Source organism: Crocuta crocuta, unplaced genomic scaffold (assembly GCF_008692635.1).
Source record: "Crocuta crocuta isolate KB4526 unplaced genomic scaffold, BGI_CrCroc_1.0 scaffold197, whole genome shotgun sequence".
Taxonomy (NCBI): domain Eukaryota; kingdom Metazoa; phylum Chordata; class Mammalia; order Carnivora; family Hyaenidae; genus Crocuta; species Crocuta crocuta.
Genome location: NW_027532002.1, coordinates 12,444,926 through 12,469,661, shown reverse-complemented (window position 1 = coordinate 12,469,661; position 24,736 = coordinate 12,444,926). Strand labels below are relative to the sequence as shown.

General features: G+C 40.9%; 1 protein-coding gene across 1 annotated transcript in view; it reads left to right on the top strand.

The window, feature by feature from the left end:
* Positions 1-24,736, top strand: part of GPNMB (glycoprotein nmb) — a 27,946-nt gene extending 3,210 nt beyond the window's left edge. The window contains exons 2-11 of the mRNA XM_077775368.1: positions 4,767-4,919; positions 5,767-5,910; positions 8,998-9,159; positions 11,777-11,935; positions 12,254-12,565; positions 17,281-17,379; positions 18,115-18,217; positions 19,524-19,738; positions 22,965-23,058; positions 23,502-24,736. Of these exons, the coding sequence (XP_077631494.1) occupies positions 4,767-4,919; positions 5,767-5,910; positions 8,998-9,159; positions 11,777-11,935; positions 12,254-12,565; positions 17,281-17,379; positions 18,115-18,217; positions 19,524-19,738; positions 22,965-23,058; positions 23,502-23,655 (1,595 nt within the window). The 3' untranslated portion in view covers positions 23,656-24,736. The remainder of the gene's footprint in view (positions 1-4,766; positions 4,920-5,766; positions 5,911-8,997; positions 9,160-11,776; positions 11,936-12,253; positions 12,566-17,280; positions 17,380-18,114; positions 18,218-19,523; positions 19,739-22,964; positions 23,059-23,501) is intronic.

Genomic DNA, 24,736 nt, shown 5'->3' with positions numbered 1-24,736 from the left:
CCCCCTTTTTTTTTTTTTTTTTTTTTTTTTTTTTTTTTGCTTTTAAAACCTGCTTACTGTTGAGTGTCTTATTTTTAATTCCACGTTTTGAGGTCATTGTAGATTCACATGCAGTTTTAAGAAATAATGCAAAGAGAGTCCCCGGTACCTTTTATCCTGTTTCTCCCAATGGTAACATCTTGCAAAATGATTATACAGAATCACAGGCAGGGTACTGATACTGATATAGTCAAAATACCTAACTGTTCCATCACAAGGGGCCCTCATACCCTTTAAAACCTATGTCCCTTTTCTACCCCACTTCCTGCTTTGGCAACTGCTAATCCATTCTCCATTTTTATAATTTTGTTACTTCAAAGATGTTACATAAATGGAATCATTTCAGTATGTAATTTGAGGGCATTGGCTTTTTTTTACTCAACATAATTTACTGAAGCTGTTGTATGTATCCATAGTTCTTTCCTTTTTTGTTTTTAATAGTTCTTTTTTAATCACTGGGTAGTATTCCACAGTATAGAATATACTGCAGTTTAAATATTCACCCATTGTGGGACATCTGGATTCTTCCAGTTTGAGCCACTATGAAGAAAGTTGCAATGAACATTCATGCACAGGTTTTCATGTGATGATGAGTTTCCATTTCTTTGAGGCAGATGCCCAGGAGTACAATTGCCTGGTTGCATGTTAATTGCATGTTTAGTTTTACAAGAGACTGCCAAACTGTTCTCCAGAGTGGCTGTACCATTTTATGTTCCCACCAGCAAAGTATGAGTGATCCGCTATCTTCACATCCTGGCCTAGGTTTGATACGTCACTATTTTTTTTAGTCATTCTGATAGGTGTATAGTGATATCCCGTTGCATTTTTAATGCACATTCATACTGGAGATGGTTTCATGTGCTTCTTTTGCCATCTGTACATTCTCTTCAGTGTAATGTTCAGATATTTTATCCGTTTTTAAATTAGACTGTTTTTTAATGTTGAGTTTTGAGAAATCTTTACATATTCTCGATATCAGTCCTTTATTAAAAATGCGGTTTGCAAATAGTCTTTGCTAGTTTCTAATGTGCCTTTTGATTTTCTTCACATGTTATCTCACAAAGCAAAAGTTTTCATTTTAATGAGGCCTGATTTATCTTTTTTTTTTTTTTATGGATCATGTTTTTAATGTCAAGTTAAAAAATTCTTGCCTAGTCTAGAGGCTGAAAATTTCTCCTATGCTTTTCACTTTCTTAGAGCACCATTTGTTGAAAAGGCTATCTTTCGAAACTCTATTGGGTTGTTTTTGCATCTCTGTCAAAAACCAGTAGGACATATTTGAGTTGGTCTATTTCTACATTCTCCATTCTGTTCAATGGGCCTGTGTATCTATATTCTGTCATTCTGTTAAGTTCGTATTTTTCCTTGACTGATGACATTTAAAATCAGAGGAGAAATCCATGTTTTGATTATGTTTCTGGAAACACTGACTTTCTCTGAGGAAGAAGAGGACTCTTTGGAACAGTGGGAAAAATAGGTCCTGGGACTCAAAAGATGTGATTCTTCATTTCCACTCCATGAAAGGTGACCCTGAGTGAATCTGGTCACTTCGCTAGGCCTGAATTTCTTCATCTATAAAATGAAGTGATTTGAACTAATGTTAGTTTTTCCACATTGAATATTAGACCACTCCATGACTCAATTCGAATAAATATCCAGTTTTAAACATTGATAAACCTGCCTTCACTTAGTATCCGTTTCCAAACAAAAGCAACCTCACAGAATCACAAGACATTTAATTTTTGTCTTCCTTGTTTTTTCTCGGATTTGGAGGCCCTGAAAAGACATGGCCTGAGGTCACACAGCCTGTTTAGTAACAAAATCAAGACTAGAAACCAAGTTTTATAACATTCACCCATTATGGGACATCGGGATTGTTCAGTATTCATTTCAATATTCTTTCCCATTCCATCTGCCTTCCTTATAAGAAGGAAACAACAGACTCTTCCCTCCACCTACCAAAAAGGAAAAATAGAAGACAGAGGTTAGTGGCATCCTTTCAAAATGGCTCCTCTTAGCACCTACTGAATACCACACCTTCTGGAAGTTCTCTTCCAGTATTTAAGAGAAGATAGGATTTCTGGGCCAGGTGACACAGAGACCATATGAGTTGATGAGAAGACAGTTTAAGATCTGTATGATTAGGGGCTGTCTGTGGGTTATAGACAATTAAGCTTTTGGTTGTGAATAATGGAATACTCAAATAGGTTGAGTAAGACCTTTGTTGTCTCAACCAGTCCACATGCAAGCAAGGTCAGATAGATCAAGAGCTCAGTAGCATCAAGAACTCTTTTTCAATCTTCCATTCTGACATCCTCAGTGTATTGGCTTCCTTCTTCAGATCTGTGCCCTCTTGGTGAAGTATGGCTGTCACAGCTCCAGGCGTCACATCATTATATTACCATCTCCCAGATCACTTCTGATATGAAAAAAATGGAGGTTCTTTTTATGTTTTTGATTTGGTTGTGTGTGTGTGTGTGTGTGTGTGTGTGTGTTTTATGAAGGAGGAAAATCTTTCCCAGAAGCCCTCAGAAGACTTCCTCTTAGCTCTGATTGGCCAGGTTCTAATCATCTGCCCATGCCAGTACCATAAATAAAGCTAGGAAAGTGAGCCTTTGGAATTTTGAACTGTCAAAATATAAGCTCTGTAGCAAGGGCCGGGGGACAGGAGTGCATGCTGGAATGGCTGCTAGGTAGGCAACCAACCAATCTGCTACAATCCCCAAAGAAAGGAGAGACCATGTGAGCTCTGGAATTGTCAGGCAAGGGAAAAACACCAACTCAAGATGAGAAAGAATTTCAAAAGAATTAGAATTTTATAAACCCTGGAGCAACCACACAAAAAGACAGAGCCAGAAGAGGAGATAAACTTCAAAAATAAACCCATTTAAAAAAAGAACAAAGAATAGATGGGACAAATAGAAAAATAACAAAATGGTAGATTTAAATCCATAATATCGGTAATTACATTAAATGTAAAATTACCTAAACACTGTGAAGATTTTAAAAAACCAATAGGCTATCTATAAGAAACCCACTTCAAATGTAAAAATATAAATCAGTTAAGAATAAAATGATAGGGGCTTCTGGGTGGCTCAGCTGATTAAGCATCCGACTTCAGCTCAGGTCATGATCTCACAGTTCATGAGTTTGAGCTCTGCCTTGGGCTCTGTGCTGACAGTGTGGAGCCTGTTTAGGATTCTCTCTCTCCCTCTCTCTCTGCCTCTCCCCTGCTTGCTCTCTCTCAAAACTAAGTTTTTAAATATCTTAAAAGGATGGAAAAAGATGTAACTACTAAGCATTGCTATCAAAGACTTCTTCAGAACAAGGAATATTGCCAGACATAAAGGGCAATTCCTACTGGTAAGAGGATCTATTCATGAAAAAGACTCCACAATTCTAAACCAAGCTTCAAATTACACTAAACAGGGGCAATTGGATGGCTCAGTCAGTTGAGCATCTGACTGTTGATTTTGGCTCAGGTCATGAGATTGAGCTCTGCATCAGGCTCTGTGCTGGGCACCGAGCCTACTTATGATTCTCTCCCTTCCCCTCTGCTCATCCTCTTCTTCTCTCTCTTTCAAAAAAAAAAAATAATAATAATAATAAATAAGCAAAAGCGATAGAACTGAAGAAATTGAAAAATCCCATAATTATAGTTGAAGATTTCAACAATCCTCCCTTAGTAATTGAAATAACAAGTGGACAGGAAATCAGTAGCAACAATAGAAATCTCAAAAAGCGTTATCAGGTTGCCTGGATGGTTCAGTTGGTTAAGTGTCCGACTTTGGCTCAGGTCATGGTCCCATGGTTCATGGGTTCAAGCTCTACTTTGGGCTGTGCTCTGACAGCTCAGGCCTGGAGCCCATTTCACATTCTGTGTGTTTCTCTCTGCCCCTCCCTCACTTGTGTGTGCTCTCCTCTCTCTGTCAGATAAATAAATAAATGTTTTTTAAAACTTAAAAAAAAACATCAGCTAGCTCTTAACATAAATGATGTTTTAAAAACACATATTACACAGTATATATGGAACATTCATCAAGTCAGACCATATACTGGGCTGTAAAAAATTAGATGGTTCAGGTTCAACAGGGGGCTCTCCAGTACTGGTTTGCTTTTCTTGGAAAACTGAGGCATTCCTCAGCCTGGCATTCTTTTAGCCAAGAGAACATTTTTCATTGGCAACAGTGTTTTCTTAATTATATCAAATCCAAATATTCAGAGAATACGTATTGAGAAACCAAATAATGGCTAAGAAATAATGACTTTGAAATTTTTTCCTTTAAATTGTACTCCTTTGAAGTACAGAAAGAGGATCTGAATAGTTCTATTTAAGCTATTTCCAGTAGACATTAAAACACATACACAGGGGTGCCTGGGTGGCTCAGTTGGTTAAACGTTTGACTCCGGCCCAGGTCATGATCTTTCAGTTCATGAGTTTGAGCCCCGCATCAGGCTCTCTGCTGTCAGCTCAGAGACTTGCCTCAGGTCCTCTGTCTCCCCCCCTTTCTTTGCCCCTCCCCTGCTCGCTCACTTTCCCCCCTTTCTTCCAAAAACAAATATTTCTAAAAATTTTAATAAAAAGACAACTTCTATTTGTTTGACATATAGGAAATATCAAGTATGACTTTCCAAGCTTATGAAATGAAAAGTTGCTTTATTTTTAGGTAAGTACTAAATGTAGAATGAAATAGACCAAATAATTTGTTTTTCAAATATTGATATAGGATTTCATGATGTGCTGGGCAATGAAACAACTTCTGGTTATATGAGGGAGTACAGCCAACTCAATGGTTGGTCTTCTGATGAAAATGAGTGGAATGAAAAGCTGTATCCAGTGTGGAAAAGAGGAGACTCGAAGTGGAAAAACTCCTGGAAAGGTAAATCAGAAGATTAAAGGCAAACAACTATCCTTTCTTATCTAAGTCAGTCTTGTAGATTATAGACTTGGAGATCACATGGCTTGTGTTGCTTCTGTAAACAAAGGGACTCTACGAAGTGGGAGCCACCTGGATTTAGCAACCTTTCCTTTATCTCAATACTATCACTTTCTAAGTCACACACAAAAGTTTAATCTCCTTAGAAACTGATAAGTTTGTAGTTCTTGGAAGATTTTGGAGAGCAAACAGGTTTAGCCTCAAATTTATTTATCTAATATGAGAATGGTCCTCTTCAGAAGATCTGAGACTCTGGAGTAGTTTTGACCATCTCAAAGATGTGGTTTATCAGAAAGTGAATATCTTGCTATTTGCATGAAAGAATGAGTCTTTCAGTCATTGGTTTTGAATTAAAAAAATATAAACCTTTAAAACTTGTTTCTTCAATCCAACAGGTTTTTTTTAACTTTAAGTAAAAGTTCTTTGTATGCTTAGATAATTCTTTAATTAGTTTGACCTTTTTAAAATTTTTTTGTGTTCTAGAATGTTGTACTCTGAAAGCAACAGTTAGGAATCCAGAAAATAATTTATAATCGTAAAGAGGCATAAAGATGGGAGGGCTCCTGGCTGGTTCAGTCAGTAGAGCACAGGACTCTTGACCTCCAGGTCACAAGTTCAAGCCCCACACTGGGTATGGTCCTTATTAAAAAAAAAAAAAAAAGGACAAATATTTTTTTTTAAAAATGCATAAGGAGGCTCTGGTCCTGATTAGTGGACTTAACTCTTTGTTTATTTATCAGTGAAAGGAAAAAGATGCTTGATCATTAAGCTGCACTTCTTTATGTCCTAGGAGGCCATGTGCAGGCGATTCTGACCAGTGATTCTCCAGCCCTTGTAGGCTCAACTATAACATTTGTGGTAAACCTGGTATTCCCCAGATGCCAAATGGAAGATGTCAATGGCAACATAGTTTATGAGAAGAACTGCAGAAATGGTAAGAAATGTTATTCATGCCACAGGAACAGGCTAGTTCTCCTAACTAATGGAGAACCTTCTCATAAACCTGAAGGCTCACAGGTACTTCTGTACATGCAAGATGCTATTATCTCATGTCACCCCTTACTCAAACTGTATGACGGGGGGAGGGGGGGGTTGCTCCACCCAGTTCCTACATCAACATTAGCCAAACTCACTTGAGCAAAACTGATGGCTTTCTGCTGCTTGGAACCTTCTTCAAAAGTTATATTGTCACGCTCAGCCTTCTCTTAGTGTCTAGTTGATTGGCCAGAGAATACTCTCTCTCAGTTCTCAGATTTTGGTTTGATTACTGGGAATTCTTTTGGCTACTCAAAGAATAGCCAGTTTGACGATGTTTACTGATGAGATTAATTTATGCTCACAAGTATCACTTATGCAAATGGATAGATAGCACAAATGCTCAAATGTGTATATTTTGGTTTTGCTTTGCTCTTAAAGCAAGTAAGTTCTTTGTACAAGTTAAAGAGCACAAATGAACACAAATGCATCAAGGGAAACTATCTTGAGAACTGCACTTTCTCAAAAACTCTGAGCTAACTAGTGAGATTCTTTGATCATTGGCAAGACTGTTAAATGCACTTATGATCTGATTTTCTTTGCATTTATTATTTTGAGAGAACTTGTGAGTTCAAGGGTGGGGAGAGGGGCATAAGGAGGAAAGAGAGAGAATTCCATGCAGGCTCTGTGCTGACAGCATGGAGCCAGATGTGGCGCTTGAGCCTACAAACATTGTATCATGACCTAAGTCAAGACCAAGAGTTGGACACTTAACTGAGTGAGCTGCCCAGGTGCCTCTATGATCTGATTTTATTACTTACAACCTCTAATACATTGTCAATGTGTTCATTCCTCATTAATTTATCATCTTCCTATTAGGAATTGTATATTAGATTCTGTACAAAAAGGGTTTGATATTTTTAAACTGTTAAGTGCTTAATATTTTGTAGTAATTTTTCTCTTTTCTAAAAAGCTGATTCTTATGAATATTTCAAATGACAATCTAGCTCTCTGATCTTTTTTATATAAAGGAGTCCCTGTGACTTATGAAAAATTTTATATAATATCTATCACCACTAAAGGGAACTAGGGGGTGGGTGCCTGGGTGGCTTAGTCGGTTAAGCGTCTGACTTTGACTCAGATCATAATCTCATGGTTTGTGAGTTCAAGCCCCGCATCAGGCTCTGAGCTGACAGTTCAGAGCCTAGATCCTGTTTCAGATTCTGTATCTCCTTCTCTCTCTGCCCCACTTCCACTTGTGCTCTGTCTCTCTGTCTCTCAAAAAAAAAAAAAAAAATAACAAACATTAAAAATATTTTTTTAAGGAACTAGGGATCTTTGAGGAAAATACCAATTCCAGGTCTAGGATAGGGAAAATACCAGGCGCAGAAGTGAGGAAATGTTCAAGGACTGATGGGGACACATCACAAAAACACAGGAGCCAGCTTGAAAGGACTCTCACTAGCTATTTGGGACAATTTAAGAATTAAAAAACAACAATAGATTGATAAATAAAAAGGTTCTTCAAAAATATCAGTGACATAAATGATACCAAGAGGATGAGGAAACTATTCTAGGTGAAAAGATACTTATCATGACTTGTTTAAGATGAAATATGTTGGGGCACTTGGCTGGTTCCGTCAGTAGAGCACGCAACTCTTGATCCTGGGGTCATGAGTTTGAGCCCCATGTTGGGTACAGAGTTTACTTTTAAAAAGAAAAAAAAGGGGCGTCTGGGTGGCTTAGTCGGTTAAGCGTCCGACTTTCGCTTAGGTCATGATCTCGCGGTTCGTGGGTTCGAGCCCCGCGTCGGGCTCTGTGCTGACTGCCAGCTCAGAGCCTGGAGCCTGTTTCAGTCTGTGACTCCCTCTCTCTGACCCTCCCCTGCTCACGCTGTCTCTCTCTCTCCTAGAAATAAATAAAAATGTGTTAAAAAAGAAAAAAGAAAAAAAGAAGAAATATATGTACAAAAAAGTTGAAATCAGATACACTGAGTACACAAATAACTTTTTTTTAAATTTTTTAAAATGTTTTATTTATTTCTAGGGGAGAGAGAGAGAGAGAGAGAGAGACAGCATGAGCAGGGGAGGGTCAGAGAGAGAGGGAGTCACAGACCGAAACAGGCTCCAGGCTCTGAGCTGGCAGTCAGCACAGAGCCCGACGCGGGGCTCGAACCCACGAACCGCGAGATCATGACCTAAGCGAAAGTCGGACGCTTAACCGACTAAGCCACCCAGGCGCCCCCAGATACTTTCTACCTAGACTCAACAATTGTAACTTGTTGCCGTATTTACTTCTATCTATTTTTTCTGGTCATTTGAAGAGACAAAATAGCCAAATGTGGTATATGACCCTTGATTGGACTTCAGTAAGAGTAGTAATGACACTGAGGTTATGTAGGAGAATGTCCTTCTTATTAGAAGTGTGCCAAAATCTTTAAAAGTAGAGAGTCATTTGGTGCCAAATGACTCAGAAAAGGGGGGAAAAAACCCTACAGAAGGCAGTATCAGCATAAAAAGATAAAGCATCCTTCAGTTTGATTTGAACACAGTGTGATTCAGAGATCTAATATTAAAAATAGGTATATTGTGGGGCGCCTGGGTGGCTTAGTCGGTTAAGCGTCCGACTTTCGCTTAGGTCACGATCTTATGGTTCGTGGGTTCGAGCCCCGCGTCGGGCTCTGTGCTGACTGCCAGCTCAGAGCCTGGAGCCTGTTTCAGAGTCTGTATCTCCCTTTCTCTCTGACCCTCCCCTGCTCACACTGTCTCTCTCTCTCTCCCCTAGGGGGAAAAAAAATAGATATATTGTGATCTCTAGATTGAACCTTTCTAAATAATTGCTTTGGGTGAAACTTTTACTGAAATATAACCTATTTGCAGGAAACAGTCATAAATATGCACCACCGGGTGAGTTCTGAATATTAGGGTTTTAGTTATCCAACTGTATTTATATTTATAAAAAATAGGAAAAGATGTTTAATTCTGTGATGAACATTAAGCTTTCTGAGCCCACATGACAAGCCTGGCTTGTGTCTTTCTCTGTTTAGATACCGGTCCATCTCCTGACCCATATGTTTACAACTGGACGGAGGAAGTTGACTGGGCAAATGGCAACAGCCCAGGCTATCACGTGTTCCCTGACGGAAGGCCCTTCCCTCACCACCCTGGATGGAAGAGATGGAATTTTGTCTACGTTTTTCACACACTTGGTTGGCCTTTGTACAAAACCTTCTTACCTGCTTTTTTACCTTCCCTTAAAAGTTTACCTTTTTTCTTTTTTCTTATTCCATAACCAAGAATTCTCACACTAAGAGTTTCACAACAGTCACTCTGTTCTTTCCTTTGTTGGAGTGGAGGGTAAAGGATAAAAATAAAATCTTGTTTAGCCTTAACAAATCTTCAGGACACTAAAGAATTGAAAGATGGAGGGGAAAAGGATTCCGTTTTTCCTTTAAAATAAAACTACTCAAATTTTTTCTGTCTAACACAGTAATATGAAAAAAATACTAATATTTATTCGAGTGGCACACAGATGGGCATTTGATTTTTTCATTAAATTTTTTGTCAAAAGAATTTTTAAAAAGGAAACTTATGCTCTTTAAGGGAAACTTGAAAAATGCAGAAAAGTACAAGTGAAAAATGAAAAGTATATCATGAACACCAGATGTTACCACTGTTAGTGCAACGGTGGGTATTTTTTGCTAGCATTTCTTAACATTATAATGTATACACATTTTTGTTGAATATCATGAGCATTTGACTCTATTATTAAAATTCTTTATGTACATTATTTTAATGGCTGCATAATATTCCATTGTGTAGAAATAACATAATCTCACTACTATTCTTCTCTTTTTTTTAAAGCACAAATGGTAACCACTTTTGTTTTTTTTTTGTTTTTTTTTTATTTCTAGGAGAGAGAGAGAGAGAGAGAGAGAGAGACAGCGTGAGCAGGGGAGGGTCAGAGAGAGAGGGAGTCACAGACTGAAACAGGCTCCAGGCTCTGAGCTGGCAGTCAGCACAGAGCCCGACGCGGGGCTCGAACCCACGAACCGCGAGATCATGACCTAAGCGAAAGTCGGACGTTTAACCGACTAAGCCACCCAGGCACCCCACTTTTGTTTTATTATTGGTGAAGTGATTATTTTTAAGAGGAGCAAATTTAGGTTATAATTAGCAAAGCTGCTAAGTTCTTAGTTGAAAATGTCACCAGGTCCCACCTTGTTCTGAATGTATAAAAACTGCTACAATCGTACAGGCTCCAAATTTCTAAATGTTTCGTCTTGATAAATCAAAGTTTCTTTGTCCGATTAACTCATTTATAAATCAAACAAATATTAACAGTGTACATCAGTTTAACGAGATACAAAATATAGATGAAATATTATGCCCATCTAGTTAAATCAGGGGATTGAAGGCTGACTTTGTTTCATTGCCTTCACGGCCCCAGCAGTCAATTCACCAAATGTCATCATTTCTTTGACCTTACCATTTGCATGGAGTCATGTATGCTCACTAACACCCCAGTATCTTTTTAGCCCAGTTGACATCCATTAATTTAGCTAGTTAGGATGTCTATTAAAAATCAGCTTTCAGCCCAGAAATTGCAGTTTTTCTAAGAAGACTTTTGAATTTCCATCTTCTAACATCTCTGAGCTAACTGATAATTTCTTTCAACTACCAGTTGCTTCTGTAGTCTCTCAGTGCCCTGGCTAATGTTTCCTCACATATAACTAACCGCTGAGAGATACCTCTTTCCCCTACAACCTCCAACAAAACTGCCCCTGCACAAGGTAAAAGGGATCCCACATGACATCTCCCTAAGAAGATTAGTGTATTTTTCTGATACCTTTGACCATGTAATAAGCATGGTCCTTGGACATCCCCACAAGCATCCGTCTTACCATCCCCGTTTTTCCAATCACACATCTATGCTGAGTGCCTCAATGGTATTAGAAAAACATCTCTGTGATCTGAAGGAGAGGAATTACCTTCACTAGCTAGCCAGTGGTAGTTAGATTTACGTGAGGGTTGGAGAAAGAAAAAGAATGTGTCAGGAATGTCCTAGGAATGTATTTATAGAACCACTGCATTTTTTTACAGCTACCACACCCTACTTCTTTGTTAATCACTTACTGCATCTTTTTTTTTTTTTTAAGAGAGAGCACACACACTTTCACAAGCAGGGGAGGCGCAGGGAGAAGGAGAGACAGAATCCCAAGCAGGCTCCATGCCATCAGCACAGAGCCTGATGTGGGGTTCGAACTCACAAACTGTGAGATTATGACCTGAGCTGAGACCAGGAGTCAGACACTTAACCGACTGCACCACCCAGGCACCCCCTGCCTGCATTTTTATATATGAATGCCATTAGAAAGTGGAGGATTCTAGTCCCTGGGGGGGAAAAAAAAGCTGCTCAATAATACAGCTGAAAGAGTAATATTGTTACAACAATAAGGTAGATTTTTGGATAAGTTTTTTTAACTCCTTTGGATACTTTTCTATGGGAAACATGTATTTCAAGGCATGATCACTTATAAAAACTTTATTTGCAAACTTAGGACTAACTAGTATCCCACTAAACAGCTCTTTTCATTGTAACCAACTACGTACAATTATATTTATTTAACTGTGGGTTTGCTCTACAAGGTTTGGCATGAAATAAGCACCATCTTCCTTTCTGAAGCACTCAGGACCACATCCCCATCCTGTTTTTCCTTTTTCAGACCACTCTCTAAGTGGCAGTCACTAGTCATTAAGAAACAACAACTTCCTAAAATGATCATGTAATGTGGCCAGTAACTGAAAATTTCCATCCTCTCAAAGGTCAGTATTTCCAGAAATTAGGACGGGGTTCAGCAAGAGTTTCTATGAACACAGCCAATGTGCCACTTGGCCCTCAACTCATGGAAGTAGCTGTTTATAGAAGACACCGACGGTCATATGTTCCAATTGCAAAAGTGAAAGATGTGTACGTGGTAACAGGTGAGTAGTGTGAACTCTAAATTAACTGATGGTAAAGCACTTAGTTCTGGTGACTAGTGGGTTAAGAGTTAGAGCCAAATGTTCTGGGTTAGGTTGTGATTCATATAAGTTCCTTCACAGGCTTATATATTTACTTACGTTGTACCTCATCTATGATTCCAGAATAACTTGGGAAAACTCTAGAAAACTTGCATAGGAAAAGGGAAAATTATGCTGAATTATTCCTAATTTTAATTTTTTAACTGAAAGCATTAGTGAAGTCATCCCCTTAAAATCAAGCATTCATGTGTTCTTTCTGTTTTGGGGTATATTTTTTAGATCATATTCCTGTGTTTGTGACTATGTACCAGAAGAATGATCGAAATTTATCTGATGAAACCTTCCTCAGGGACCTTCCCATTATGTTCACTGTCCTGATTCATGACCCCAGTCACTTCCTCAATGAGTCGGCCATTTACTACAAGTGGAACTTTGGAGATAATACTGGTATTTTTGTTTCCAACAATCCAACTCTGAATCACACGTATGTGCTTAATGGAACCTTCAACCTTAACCTCACTGTGCAAGCTGTGGTGCCTGGACCCTGTCCTTCATCTTCACCCAAACCTCCAATACCCACCTCTTTTTTATGTAAGTATTTTCCAGGTGATCTTTGACTGGGGCAGGGGTGGAGGTGTTCCTTAACAGAGCGCGCGCGCGCGCGCGCGCACACACACACACACACAATATAGGTTACATAATTAGATCCCTAGTTTAAAGGATTGTGTAGAGACTCTGCAGTGATTCCTTCTGTACCTGTTATTCTTTAGCCACTTTATCACCATTTTAAGCTGTTAGAATAGAGAAGACAGAAGAGTATGTTTAAAGTCATTTTGCAAGTAGAATTTCATGACTCGTACACAGCTCTTTGACTTTCCTAATATGTACTGGTCCTCGTTATGTGTAGAGATGCTTTCCCTCTCCGGCCCATCCCATTTCTGGTACTCTCCCATTTTTTTCTAGCTATGAAAAGACACCTTGGCCCTTATAAACTTTCAGGTCATCCCCACTTCCAATCTTCTCCCTGACCCGCCCACATCCACCTAGTGTCCCATGAAAACACAGCCATGCTTGAAAGTAGTTTCCAGGGACGCCTGGGTGGCTTAGTCGGTTAAGCATCCGACTTTCGCTTAGGTCATGATCTCGCGGTTGGTGGTTTCAAGCCCTGCGTCGGGCTCTGTGCTGACTGCCAGCGCAGAGCCTGGAGCCTGTTTCAGTCTGTGACTCCCTCTCTCTCTGACCCTCGCCTGCTCACGCTGTCTCTCTCTCTCTCTCCTAGAAATAAATAAAACATTAAAAAAAATTTTTTTTAAAAAGAAAGTAGTTTCTAAATGGCCCAGGAAAGAATGCACCTTGAGAGTATTTTATGGTGAGCAAGGTAGAAAGACTCCAGACATTATAATTGTTCTGGATATAAGGCATTATTAGTTAAATCCCACACTCTACTGACAGTATATAAGGACATTCAAGAAGTTCTTAAGAGTCGGGGCGCCTGGGTGGCTCAGTCGGTTAAGTGTCCTATTTCGGCTCAGGTCATGATCTCACAGCTCACGGGTAAGAGCCCCGCGTCGAGCTCTGGGCTGACAGCTCAGAGCCTGGAGCCTGTTTCAGATTCTGTGTCTCCCTCTCTCTCTGACCCTCCCCTGCTCACGCTGTCTCTCTCTGTCTCTCAGAAATAAATAAAAACATTAAAAATTCTTTTTTAAAAAAGACGAAGCTCTTAAGAGTCTACTTTGGAAAATGTTAGCTGCCATCTGATGCCCCCTCCTACCCTACTCTGCCTTTAGCACATCTTAGCACTCCTGATAAAATGAATGGTAAAAGGTTGACATTCCCTCACTGGTCACAAGAGGGCGCCATCACCAAGCCTAGAGGAAATCACTCCATCATCACGTTCAGACTTCTTGCAATTCTTTTTCTTTCTTTTCTTTTCTTTCTTTCTTTTTTTACCAAATAATCGTTATAATAGTGTGTTATTAATAAAATGAGATCTTAAGTCTGGCCTATCTAAATCAACACACTGCAAGTTATTACTGATTTTGATTCATTATTTTTGAAATGTTTTAAATTACAAAATTAATGCATGTTCCTTAATAAAAATTAAAGTGATAGAGAAGTCTAGACTAAAAGTGAAAATCCCTATTCACATTCTCCTCCCAAGAGTTAAACCTTGTTAATAGTTAAGAGCATTTCTTTCCAGATCTTTCTCTATGCATCACAAACATACTATATAAATATGTATAGATGTTGTTGTTTTGATTTTTGTGTAAATGGTCTCCTGCTATATATATGGTTCTGTCATTTGCTTTTCTTCACTTAACACACACCATAGACATTGTTCCCTTGTCAGTTCATATAAATGTAACTCACTTTCATCAATGGCTACCTAGTATTTCATTGTGTATATAAACATAGTATGTAAGTAACATAGGGTGTATAAACGTATAATTTATTTAACCGTTGTCTTATTGATGGTTGATTACGTTAATCCTGGTTCCAGTTACAAATATAACTGTACCGAACAGCTCTAAACATATAGCTTCATTCTGGTATTTCGCTAAGAATTTCTTTTTCTATAATTATTGATGATCTTCCTTATAAATAAGGAGACCAGGTATAAAACTAAAAATAAATTGTAGGGGCGCCTGGGTGGCTTAGTCGGTTAAGCGTCCGACTTTCCCTTAGGTCACGATCTCGCGGTTCGTGGGTTCGAGCCCCGCGTCGGGCTCTGTGCTGACTGCCAGCTCAGAGCCTGGAGCCTGTTTCAGAATCTGTATCTCCCTCTCTCTCTCTGACCCTCCCCTGCTCACGCTGTCTCTCTCTCTCTCCTAGAAATAAATAAAAAACATTAAAAAAAATTTTTTAAAGAAAAAAAATAAATTGTAGATGCCTGTAATTCTAGAACTGTCCAGAAATTCCTAAAAGGTAAAGGATTTAATGTTAGTTTATTTAACATAAGTCTATTTTAAATTGCATTTTTATTAAGCTTGTTTTTCTTAGAATGTATTTATATCATATAGCATATATAAAAATATATTTTAAGTCAATGAAAAGGTATTTCAATTTTTGTTATTATTTCCATAGGCTAGATAATTGGATATAAGGTAGTAACCTTATGAGTTAGTTACATTTTATAGTGAAGAGAAGCTGCCTGGCTTTATCTAATTGGTCCTTTAGTTATACCTTGACTTTATAGACACATGGATATAGACTTGACCTTGTAGATATGTCTAGAAAACTCCATATGCATTTTTATAAGCATTCTACCAAAGGTAGAAGCCTTAACTTTTGTCACTTAGTCGTTTTTTAAAAGAAGTTTTACTTTATTTTATTTTATTTTATTTTTTAAATTTTTTTTTTTAATGTTTTTTTAATTTATTTCTAGGAGAGAGAGAGAGACAGCGTGAGCAGGGGAGGGGCAGAGAGAGAGGGAGTCACAGACTGAAACAGGCTCCAGGCTCTGAGCTGGCAGTCAGCACAGAGCCCGACGCGGGGCTCGAACCCACGAACCGCGAGATCATGACCTAAGCGAAAGTCGGACGCTTAACCGACTAAGCCACCCAGGCGCCCCATACAAGAAGTTTTATTTTAAAAGATGGCAGGGTCATGATTCCGTGTTCTAACTTGATAATTTCTGTCTGTTAAGCGGTCCAGCCATCTTTAATACCCAGCACAAAAAAAAATCTCTTGCTGCATCTTTTTTCCAAAGCATGTGCCATGCAGCACCTGTTTCCAGAGAAGCTCTGAGAATTACTCAGAGAAGGCCCTCCAAACAAATGAGAGTCACAGGGCACAGCCAACCACCCACCGGAAGCTCAGACGAGCCCTCGAGAAGTCTCCCAGCCAGCTTCATACCTACATGTCACTGTGTTAGAGTGCAGCTCATTTGAAGTTTTGACACCCTTCCCACCCCCCAACTAGGTTCACTTTCATGTCTCTTGAAATTTTCAATATCCTGTTTTCCTTTCATTCTTTTAATTCTATTAAAGGAATACCAACACTGCTTTTTAAATTGTAACTAATAGAGCATTAACTTCTTTGCCTTAATCATAAACAAGGTATTTTCTTTTCTTAATGTTTGTTTATTTATTTAGAGAGAGAACGCAAGCAGAGGTTGGGGCAGAGAGAGAGGGAGAGAGAATCCCAAGCAGGCTCCCCACACAGCACAGCTACCAATGCAGGGATCAGTCTCACAAGTGTGAAATCATGATGTGCGACAAAATCAAGAGACAGCTGTTTAACTGACTGAGCCACCCAGGTGCCCCTCAACAAGTTATTTTCAAAAGCGTCTGGTATTTATTCCTTTCCTTCCTCACACCTCAGTCCATCAATAGCTACAAGACTTTTCGAATATAAACTTCGGAGCTATGAAACACCCAAACAGGAAAAGAATTACCTTTCTCTTTGTTGCTTGCTTTGTAATCTCTTATGTAGCAAACTTCCCATCTGAAAGTATGTATCTATATATGTTGTGGCATATCTACATGTACATTTAAATAGATGTATGGAGATACATCTTGAGACAAGGAAACATATTTATTAAGGATTTCCTATATGGCGGGCATAGTTCAACCTTAGTGGGCCAATAGGTGTTATTCCTATTTTATAGATGAGCGAATTGAAGCAAGGACAGGTCAAATGATGTGCCCATGGTCTCAAACATTTCAAACCAAGAGACCTGGAAGTTGAGCCCAGAACACCTGCCTCAAAAATCAAAATATGATTTTATCAAAACTTGCTTGGTTTCGGGGCGCCTGGGTGGCTTAGTCGGTTAAGCGTCCGACTTTCGCTTGGGTCATGATCTCGCGGTTCGTGGGTTCGGGCCCCGCGTCGGGCTCCGTGCTGACTGCCAGCTCAGAGCCTGGAGCCTGTTTCAGAGTCTGTGACTCCCTCTGTCTCTGACCCTCCCCTGCTCACGCTGTCTCCCTCTCTCTCTCCTAGAAATAAATAAAGCATTAAAAAAAAAAAAACTTGCTTGGTTTCATCATGATTGTTGTATCACACATTTTAATATGGCTTCTAACTTTCATTTGATTCCCATGTTTCAAGAAGATACAGGATTGTGTTTACTACCATAATTTAATAATTCTAATGCCTCATAGTTCTTACATCTATATGAATCATTACATAGTTCAAATTTCCACAGTGATTGAATAGCATAGTACTCTTGATGTTTTTCTAAAGGGCAGGTAGATGTTTAGATTTTTTATTTTCATGCACCTGTTTAGATTTTTGGTTATTATGAACATGTACATCTTTTACATTCTCAGCAACTAATCTAAAATCTTATCATTCCACCTCTCCAGCATCAGCTAGTGACAATCCCCTGGAGCTGAGGGAGACTCCCGATGAAATGTGCCAGATTTACAGATACGGTTACTTTAAAGCCACCATCACAATTGTAGGTAAGAGCAACGGATGTTAGATGGATGTTAGAATCTACCTCGGGCCACCCTGCCACTCTGCTGAGTCTGGAGAGGGGGGCAGGGGCACCCTCTCTGCTCAAGGTGACATCACATGTGTACAGGCAAAGACTCTACCAGTGTCTAGATTCCCACCTGCCTCTCTGGCCTTCCTTAGACTCCTGGTGGAAATGAGTCCAGCATAAGGCCCACATGCTAATGAGCCTGATCCCCAACGGTGCATTCCAGAAATCTGAATGAAGGTGCCTTGAAGGAAGGCCAGTAGCAAGTTCCCAAACATCCACTTCATTCCTCCAGCTGGTTTCACAAAGCCAAACTTCTGGTGCATAAGAAAGGGCCACCAGAGGTGGCTGTGCACTGTGGGCCCTGCCCACAGGTACCCCACAGAGATGACAGGTGGGGGCTGAAGCCCAGGTTGTGCACCTGGGGCTCAGAGAAGCTGGCCAAGGCCTGAGCCTGAGGCTGCATCTTCCCAGAAGGTAACTTTCTCTGAAACTCCTGCCTAGAAGGAGTGCTGCCTTCTAATACATCCACACGCTCCAGAAATGAAGAGCTGGGTTGCAATGAAGAACAGTTAGTTCAGTTCAAGCTGTGGGGTAGTTCCTAGATCTGGTGTGAGTCTGGTATGGCGAGAAGGCTTTCTGGTCTATTAAGTAACAGTTTGCTTTGGTTTCTGTTGTATTTTGATGTGTTTTTCTATGGGGGTTGTTTTGTTAGAGGGAATTCTAGAGGTTAACATCATCCGGATGGCAGATGTTCTGATGCCCGCACCGCAGACTGACAACTCCCTGATGGATTTCGTCGTGACCTGCCAAGGAACGTGAGTACACATCAGCCAGAGGAGCGGGTCAAGGCCTGAGCAAAGGCCTTAACGCCGTGTCCCCTTCCAGGTTGATTTAGCTTCCTGGTTCATCTGTCAGCTGCGACAAGGAAGGGCCCTGTGAGGTGCTCTGAAGCACACACTTGTTTTGCTAGAGTTGAACAGTGCTCATTACCTTTAACTGTTGATGAAATTGAACAATAATTATTGAACACTTACAGTGTTTTTCACATTTTACATCTGTTTTCATACTGAATCCTTATCCAATCCTGAGTCTCCTCATTTTACAGATGGACCCAGTGAGGCACACAGTGATTCTAGAACTTACCCCAGAGATGGTGGATGCCTGCAGAGTATGGTTCACAGGCTGTGATCTGGCCCCAAACACAGCTCTTCATTCCCTGAGGCCCCTCTGAGTTGTGGGGAGCCAGTGTGGAATGGCGGCACCCTAGCGATAATTAATAAAAAAGGGACAGATAAGAAACCTGGGGAGAGGAGAGAGATGAGGATGGCAAAAAATTGAGAAAAACCTACTGGAGGAGTGAAGCCAGCCGAGAAGAGAGCTTGTCCTCCGTGCCACCCATGCCTCACCCGCCCCAGCATCAGAGCTTGGTCTCTGTGTCCGGGAGGTCCACTCACAGGTGACACAGTGGCTAAGACAGTAATGCATGGCCACTTTGCCTCCCGTGGTTGGCAAACTTCCTTTATTCAAGTCCCAGATCCACCTCGGCTTGTGTGACCTGGGGCCAGTCTCTCCCCTTCCCCAGCTAGTTTCTCACCTGCTACAGGAGGCTAATCTTACTTTCCTTATCAGGTCATTGAGAGAAATAAGCAAGACCATGTCACACATCTACAGCTCCATGCCTTGCATGTAGTAAATACTGCATAAACAGCTGCTGCTGCTGTCACTGCTATACCTCAGCAGGGACCCGGGCAGGGCTGGATCTGGCATTTAATAATATATTTGCTGAACACCTAAGCCGTCTATATCTGCAGGCATTCTAGGGAGCTCAGAGGTGCGGGAATGACTTGGTCTTCATACAGTTTCCACCAGCCCCTTGCCTTGGGGCCTCATAATTTCATCCTCCTCCACTCCCAGGGCCACACCTTTCTGAGGCCACAGGGGAAGCAGTAGTTCACACGCAGGCTTTTAAAGAAAAAGTTATATGTGACAATTTGACATCATACGGTTTGATATTCTTACGTCGTATGCAAGAATAAAGTGGAATTCAGTTTTTTAGATGTGTAATGATTGTGCTTGTCCCTTCCAAACTGATACTGCATGTCTCTCCCTCGGCACCCGCAGCACCCCCACAGAGGTCTGTACCACAGTGTCTGACCCTACCTGCCAGCTCCCCCACAGCACCGTGTGCGACCCTGTGGATGTGGACGCGGCTGGTACCTGCTTGCTGACTGTGAGAAGAGCCTTCACTGGGTCTGGGACATACTGTTTGAACATCACTCTGAGTGATGATACCAGTCTGGCCCTCACGAGCACCCTGGTCTCTGTCCCTGCGAGAGGTAAGTTCTGTTTTATGGTTGTGCGAACATTTCATATTGCGGGTACAGTGTGTGTCTTGTACTAAAGCCATTCAAGGCTTCGTTGTCAATGTTTGATATTCAGAGCAAAAATCATTGAACTATCCTTAATGTGGATTTTAGAACTGGCATTAAAGTCCAACAGCAAATCTACTTAGGGAAGGGATGAGAGAGAGAGAGACCCAATGAAATAATGACCAAAGGAAAGTCTTTTGATGAAAAAAACCAACTGTGATCATGGACCAATAATAATGGGATATGAGCACTGCATGCTCGAAGAGATTTATGTTTCAAGGGAAAAGTATAAAGCCCAACATCAAAAAATAACAATGGTCTCCAATTAAACTGTGAAAAGGGGAGACTGGTATCATGTTTTCATTAGAATCCATGTTGGCAAAGACATGAAGCCAAGAAGAGAGACAAGAAACCAAGTGGATTCCTGGCTACTTTCTAACTTGCCATGTGTCCCCTCCTCCCCTTCCCAAATTCTAGCAAGGTTACAGTGAGACAGAGACAAACCAATCTACCTAGTACTCATGTGTTCACCAGCAAATCTCGTCTCTGCCCCCTACTGCCTGGAGAGCTAAAATGCCAGCAGAATGGACTAAAGGATTTCATTGAGAAATGTTCATTTACTGGTGGCTTCTAGTTTTCCTCAACCACCAAGTTAAAACTCCACCTGGGAAGCCCCACTGAATTTCACTTGTAATTGACTTTGTTATAAGATACTGCTTTCTCTCTTGGAATAAACGCTTCGTGGCGGAATGGAAAAGAGAGATTAACTTGGGCACACATTCCAGCACTTATTTTGCTCCTTAATTTGAATCTGAACAATTTAATGACTAACTCACAAAGAACTCCTCTGGGGGCGGGGGAGGGGCGGGCACTGGGCTGGTTCCGTTTGTTGAGTGTCCAAATCTTGATTTTGGCTCAGGTCATATCTGAGGGTTGTGGGATTGAGCCCTGCATCAGGCACCATGCTGGGCGTTGAGCCTGCTTGGGATTCTCTCTCTCTCCCTCTGCCCCTCCCTGAGCCTCACACGTGCTCTCTCTCTCTCTCTCTCTCACAAACAAAAACAAAAGACAAAAAACAAAAACAAAAAAAAGAAAACCTCCTTTAAATTTGGAGCTTATCTCATAAGGTAAAATGTACTGAAACATATATTTACTCATTAACCATATGAAAGGCAGCTTTAACCTCTGAAAGAAAAGCTTAAGTAATCATACATGTAATTATTTGTATGAGGGCTTACGGTTGCTGAGATCTAAGGCACGGATTTAAAAACAAAACAGGGATACGAAGGTGCCCTGCTTCCTCCAGGGCGGAAGGCCTGTGCCGGGGGTGGAGAGCAGGGAGGGCTGGAGCCCTGGACATGAGTGAGCCCCAGTCTTCAAAGCTGTCGCCTCCAGGAGGAGCTGCCACGGTTACTCCTCTTGTGCTGCCGTGGGGTTTTTTTAGAACAGCCTTTTAGGGTCATAACCTATTCTATGAAGCTTCCTCAGTGCTGGCAAACCACTGTTCTCTTATCTGGATTAGATGTTTAGATGTTTGCTTTCCTTTATTTCTCCTTGCAGTGAGTGATAACTTTAGGTGACATGAGCCACTTTCCAAATCCAAATAAAGGAAGCTCAGAAAGAGAGCCTTTAATCCAGTGGGGATTGTAACTTGATGGCTTGGGTTTCAAAGCTGGAATTTCAGAAATAGATCCTTGTTCAAAGGCAAACCCATAGACTTTGAGCAGCAATGACTTTTATTCATTGATCCCATGAACGTTTGTGAAGCACCTGAGATTCTTTCAGCAAATATTCATTGAGCATCTACTCTGTGTCCAACAGAGATCTAGGCATGAGATACACAGTTCCAGACAGAGTGGGGGAACCAGATGAAGAAAGTTCCCGCTTTTGTGGGCAGAAAAGAGGCAACAAATAAGAGGGGCACCTGGGTGGCTCAGTTGCTTAAGCCTCTGACTTCAGCTTGGGTCATGATCTCACGGTTTATGAGATCAAGGCCAGCATCAGGCTCTCTGCTGTCAGCACAGAGCCTGCTTCAGATCTTCTGTTCCCATATGTCTTGGCCCCTTCCCCCCCCACCTCTCTCGAAAATAAATAAAAATTAAAAAAAAAAAAGACATGTGAAGAAAATAAAACCAGGCCAGGGCGTAGGGGGTAACAATCATGGGAGACAGAGTGGCTGAGGTTGTCTCTCTAGATTGGAGTTCAGGGGAAGTCCCGCCCACTGAGCAGCATGTGCTTAGTGAAGGGCCTCCTCTGAACTGAGACCTGAATTTCAAGAGTGAGCAGCCCATTTAGATCACTGTAGACCAGGGTAGGGCTTGGGTCTTACTCTGTATGTGAGGGGAGCCACCAGCAGGTTTGAATCATTATCTGATTGGTGCTTTTAAAGATCATTCTGCCTGCTAAGTGAAGCACGGACCCCTTGAAGGTCAAAGTGGAAGCAGGTAGACAAGAGGGCCCCTTGGGGAGAAAGCTGGTGGCTGGGACTGCAGTGGTGGCTGAGGATGTGGAGGAAAAATAGATAAACCCCAGTTATACTTTGGTGGTAATGACGAGACTAATTCGCTGGTTTCCAGGAATACAGAGAACGCAGAACTCCTATTTTGTGGCTCTTTGAGTAGTCTAGTGGGAGAGAAACCTGGGTAAAGCAGTAATTGCAACACAGTGTGATCGAGGCAGGTAGAAGAGTGACACAGCCAGGTGTCATGACCCTGATGCCGTCATGAATGTCCGGAAAGCACCCTGAGGGGCGAACACTTGAGCGGAGCCAGGGGAAGGACAGTCCTGGAAGAGGGCGTGGGGATTTGAAAGAGTGTGGGGAGGGTAGGCAACTCCCAAGATGCTTAGAGCTGCTGGAAGGGATGTGGTGGGAGGGGAGGCCAGAGGAGTGGCCAGGAGGGGCCACCCTTCACCACGTGGGTGTGCAGGGTCAGCTGAGACCTGAGCAGGTGTCTCCAGGACATGACATCTCTCTTCGGAGCCTTAACACGGTGTTCCAGACATGCTAACTCATTCTCTAAATGGGATAAGCTGACCCAAAGACTATGTATTATTTAATGGAAAAGATTACTGAAAGCCCAGAGGGAGCCATATATCTTCTGATAGCAACTTTCCTAATTTATTTAATTGCATTACGAGCAGCATGTCCTCTAGGTGGAAGATGTCACTAATACTATCTTGCTTCTGTTTTAAGACCCAGCTTCCCCTTTAAGAATGGCAAATGGTGCCCTGATCTCCATTGGCTGCTTGGCCATATTTGTCACTGCGATCACCCTTTTGGTGTACAAGTAAGTTACTGCTTTTAACACTTTAAATAGCCATAGTATATTGTCAAAACATCTGCATACATGGGCCATTTTCCTTTTTTTTTTTTTTTTGCTTTTAAACATTCTGTGTAGGGAAGGAAAATCTTCCATTGGATGATGAATACTAAACTAGATTATTAATTTTGCTGCAATTTATTTTTAATCTTCAAAATGCTACCAGACATGAGTAACTACAAAACTGCGTCAGCTTAATGTTTAACATGTAATTGCAAATTTTAGCAGGCAGGCATGTTTCTTGCATGAAGAAGGGAAAATAGCTATACTTTCATAAGACATCCATGTTATAAAAGCTGTGGATTCAGTTAACTGGAATTAACCCTTTTACACTTGGCATGTAAGATTGTAGAAAGTAACACATTCCAGCTGGAGATCTATTTTTAATCTGTCTAACATGTTGTTTTCAGAAAACACAAGGGATACAAACTGATAGAAAACAGTACTGGGATCGTAGTCAAAGGCAAAGGCCTCAGTGTTTTCCTCAACCGTGCAAAGGCCATGTTCCACCCTGGAAACCAGGAAAAAGATCCACTGCTCAATCACCAACCGGGAATTCTTTAAATCTTCAGCTTTATTTCTGACCAATAGCTTACTCTTCAGTGCCACTTATGTGAGCTGGGCCAGAGTTGATAACGATTCACTTTTTTCCCTAAAGATTATTATTAAAATATATATTGTGGCTTAGGGAGGTCCAAAGGTTTGGTTTTTTTGTTGTGTTTTGTTTTTATAGGCTAAATGACATTTTAGAGAATGGAGAGGAATTAAACTGTGCACAACGTCAGCCATGTTATAGAACTGATGAAATCAGTTAGTAGTGCTTGTTTTCATTATGATTTATGTTTCAATTATAATGTGTTAGGTGATTAGTGGGATAGACACACTCTGTCCAAAGACTAGGGGGAGAAGGTACTGTTCATTAGAGTCTCACCTGGGTTCACTGGAAGGAGAAGCTGAACACTTTGTAGATAACTGTATAACCAAATGCATAACACCTATGTATTCCTGTCCTTAAGATCATATTTCCAACCTAACTGAATTCTACTTCAATGAACATACATGAGTTCCCAGAAGAACAGTAACAGGTCGAACATACTTCTTATACTAAAAAATGTGTATATACTAATCTAATAAATAGGTGTGAATATTTTTGTGACAACCTGCCCTGCCCAGATGTGTAAAGGAATGGTATTCACCCAAGGGATGCCTGGGTGGCTCAGCTGGTTAAGCATCCAACTTTGGCTCAGGTCATGATCTCACAGTTCGTGGGTTTGAGCCCTGCCTTGGGCTCTTTGCTCAGAGCCTGGAGCCTGCTTCGGATTCTGTGTCTCCCTCTCTCTCTGCCCCTCCCCCACTCATGCTCTGTTTCTGTCTCAAAAATAAACATAAAAAAAGGTTAAAAAAAAAAAAAAAGGAACGGTATTCACTCATTTATTCCATGGAGATTTATTTAGCACTTTCTGTGTGTCAGGCATGTTGCTACGTACACAGCCCTGCCCTCAGAGTGTTTATGCTCTTGTGTATATATCTGGATTTCTGTACACTCTGGTGCATGTATTTGAAATTATATATGATGATTTTCCAAAGAAGGAGGCCCATGCTCTTCCTATTGGGTTTTCTATTAAATGATGTAGAAACTTGGTCA